General features: G+C 30.1%; 1 protein-coding gene across 1 annotated transcript; it reads left to right on the top strand.

Annotated features, from left to right (window-relative positions):
- The first annotated feature begins 723 nt into the window (after window positions 1-723).
- LOC131636955 (mini zinc finger protein 3-like) lies at window positions 724-1,672 on the top strand. Its single transcript, XM_058907531.1, has one exon. It carries the CDS (start codon window positions 969-971, stop codon window positions 1,227-1,229), a length of 261 nt encoding a protein of 86 aa, XP_058763514.1. The 5' UTR covers window positions 724-968; the 3' UTR covers window positions 1,230-1,672.
- The last annotated feature ends 1,345 nt before the right edge of the window (window positions 1,673-3,017 follow it).

The raw sequence follows: 3,017 nt of genomic DNA, 5'->3' as shown, positions 1-3,017 counted from the left end.
TGTCTTGCTCATTTTCTCACTTTCTTTAGTTAATTTGGCTAATATTCTACAATATGCAAGCTCATTAAAAGCATCAAAATCTCTTTTTGAGTGAAGCTCTACCACCTCCACTATTTCTATATGTATCATGAGATACAGAATAATGGCAACCACGATTGATTCCATTGTTAAAGCGTTTTTGAAAAAATAAAATCTATTTATCATCTTTTAAAACTGTTTTAAGTTTTCTTTTGGGATCATTTACAAATTCGTGATGATTTAGTTTTAGTTGTGACAAAATAAAAGACTTATTTTAGTTAGGCTTAAATTGTTTTTTTTCCTTGTAAGTTAGTGTGATTTTTATTTACGTTCCTGTATTTTTTTTTTGGATAAAGTCCTTAAATATTGAATTTTATTTGGATTTAGTCCCTAAAACTAAAATCCGCCGGAAAATCTGCAGGTTTTCTACAAATTTTCTTGCGAAATTTAACTTTAGGGACTAAAATAAAAAAGATTTTAACATTGACGGATCATTCCCACAAAAAAAATACAGGGACGAAAATAAAAAACACGCTACCTTACAGAGACCAACCGACTATTTAAGCCCTTTTAATTATTATAGTTTTATTTTTTAGTCACACCGTTTTTATACGTGTCAAATTTTTATTGAAAAATAGTACCAAACATAATTAAAGAACTTTGTTTAATTTTATATACTTTGGGACCCTGATGTCCCGTGTGTGGTTACTCCTTAGTTGAAATATATGAGCATATAAAAAAGTTAGTAAAATAAGGCTGCTCAATATACCACATGAATCATGATCTTTCCATGTTTTTCCCTATTTCTTAACCAAAAAAACCAGTTCACAAATTCACACACTAGGGTTAGGGTTAGTCAATAGCAATAACACACTCCTTTGTATATATATAGCTAGAATAGAACCATCGCTATAAGAATATAACCATCAAGTATAGGGTATTTTGAAAGGATGAAGAAGAGACAAGTTGTGGCTAAGACTTCATCTTCAATTACAAGAAATATTCGATACGGTGAGTGCCAGAAGAATCATGCAGCAAATATTGGAGGGTATGCTGTGGATGGTTGCAGGGAGTTCATGGCTAGCACAGGAGAAGAAGGAACATGTGGGGCTCTTACATGTGCTGCTTGTGGTTGTCACAGGAACTTTCATAGAAGGGAAGTGCAAACTGAAGTTGTTTGTGAGTACTCTCCACCTAATTCTGGTCGATGATATCATCGATCTCTCGATGAAACTTCATACCTCTATTTTCATCCATATTTTTGCAGATCCGTGTAATCTTGCACAGATCCGTGCAATCTTACACGAATTCGTGCAAAGATCATTTACAAGAAAGGTTCAATTATACCAATAGAGTGCAAAATTGTGTATCAAATTAACTGAATGATTTTATCTTTGTACAAAATTTTCAAACTTCAGGGTTTGTGATTATATTATCTACTTTAGGTTTTCTTTTCTTTTCCCCTTCCATTTTTTCCCTTCTGGATGTGTTTTGTTTCCCCTTTAATACTGTAATATTAATTTATTGATCTGATGTGTTTAACCTCTCGATTTCTTTTGTTAATTACTGCTTTAGATCTTAATAAAATATATTGCAAACAGTAATAAAATGCCAAGGTTTCTAATTTTGCTGCTGCGTAAAATATATAATCAAATTAATAATATTTCGGCTTTGCATACATTTTCTTTATAAAATATAAAAAATGTATAACGAAGAATTGAGTATTTTAGATATATATAGAAAGGTATAGATAATAATAGATTAAGAGTTATTTGGTATCAATATATATTTTTCTATATCTTAAATAAAATATAAAAGACTTAACTGGAGTGCTAAAAAACAAGAGCGCCACAAATGAATATATAAAAATGCATATTAGTTTACTATTGTGTGATTGTATGAAATTTTGAATGCAAGAAATTTAGGTTAAGAAGAAGAAAGGTGAGAAAAAGCTTCAAAATATAAAAGACCACTAACAATGGAGTATTCTCTAGAGCTTATTTGTTTCCTCATCCTTTTCAAGCCGGGGACACTAATCAAGTCTGAACGCTCAAATTAATTTGTTAGTTCATAAAAAAAATAAGGTATTAGTAATATAGATGAAAAAATTGTAGATTATGCTGACGAATTCAAATGGATGCTAACCACGTATTTTTTATTATTGTCTTTTCTTCAAAACAAGAAAACATATTAGTGTATATGTGATGAAAAAATATTATCTATGTCCCAATTATGTACTATTCAACTATTATAATTCCTTAGAGCCCACTTGTGTTCAATCATACAGATCATATGTCTAAGAACATTGCCATTCATTTATACCTTTTTATACTCCTTCAATCTTTATATATAGGTTCTTTTTCCAACATGTATTTTAAGAAAGATGATATTAGTTAATATTTTAACTTTTATATGATTACTATTTATTATTTAGATATATAGGTATGGAATAAATAAGTGTTTGAAAATCTTGATTCTCAAATTGATTGGGTGAGAGAAAAGATGAGGATCTTACCTAGTATAAAAAATACTTGTTAAATCGGTTAAAAATGACTTCTTAAGTTAATAAGGATGTTATCTCAACTAAGAAGATGTTGTTAGGACAAGGGTCATCACACATCTATAATCCCCGTTAATGATCAAAGAATTACTTATTATTATTTCGAAGGTTCAAAGTTAAGTGGCTTAAGGAGGGAGATGGTAACATTGATTTGTTCATTCTTGTGTTAAGAGTAAAAGTAGGATTAATGCTTGTGTTAAGAATATAAATAAGAGGAATGATATCTGAGATATATTGGGTAAGAATATAAATAAGAGGAATGATATCTGAGATCTATTGGGAGGTGATTAGTTTTTTCCCAATCATTTTAAAGAACCTCCAACCGATCAATCTATGTTTGATGAGGTTGTATTCTACACGCTTTCTTGTGAGGATAGTGTCACTCTTAACGCTCATTTTACTCTCACTGAAATCAATCAGACAGTTTCTTAGTGTGATA

This window comes from Vicia villosa, unplaced genomic scaffold (genome assembly GCF_029867415.1).
Source record: "Vicia villosa cultivar HV-30 ecotype Madison, WI unplaced genomic scaffold, Vvil1.0 ctg.001871F_1_1, whole genome shotgun sequence".
Lineage (NCBI taxonomy): Eukaryota > Viridiplantae > Streptophyta > Magnoliopsida > Fabales > Fabaceae > Vicia > Vicia villosa.
This window is presented reverse-complemented; position numbering and strand designations above follow the sequence as displayed.

Coding starts and splice junctions, on each gene's coding strand:
- LOC131636955 (XM_058907531.1), top strand. CDS start 969: ATGAAGAAGAGACAAGTTGTGGCTAAGACTTCATCTTCAATTACAAGA.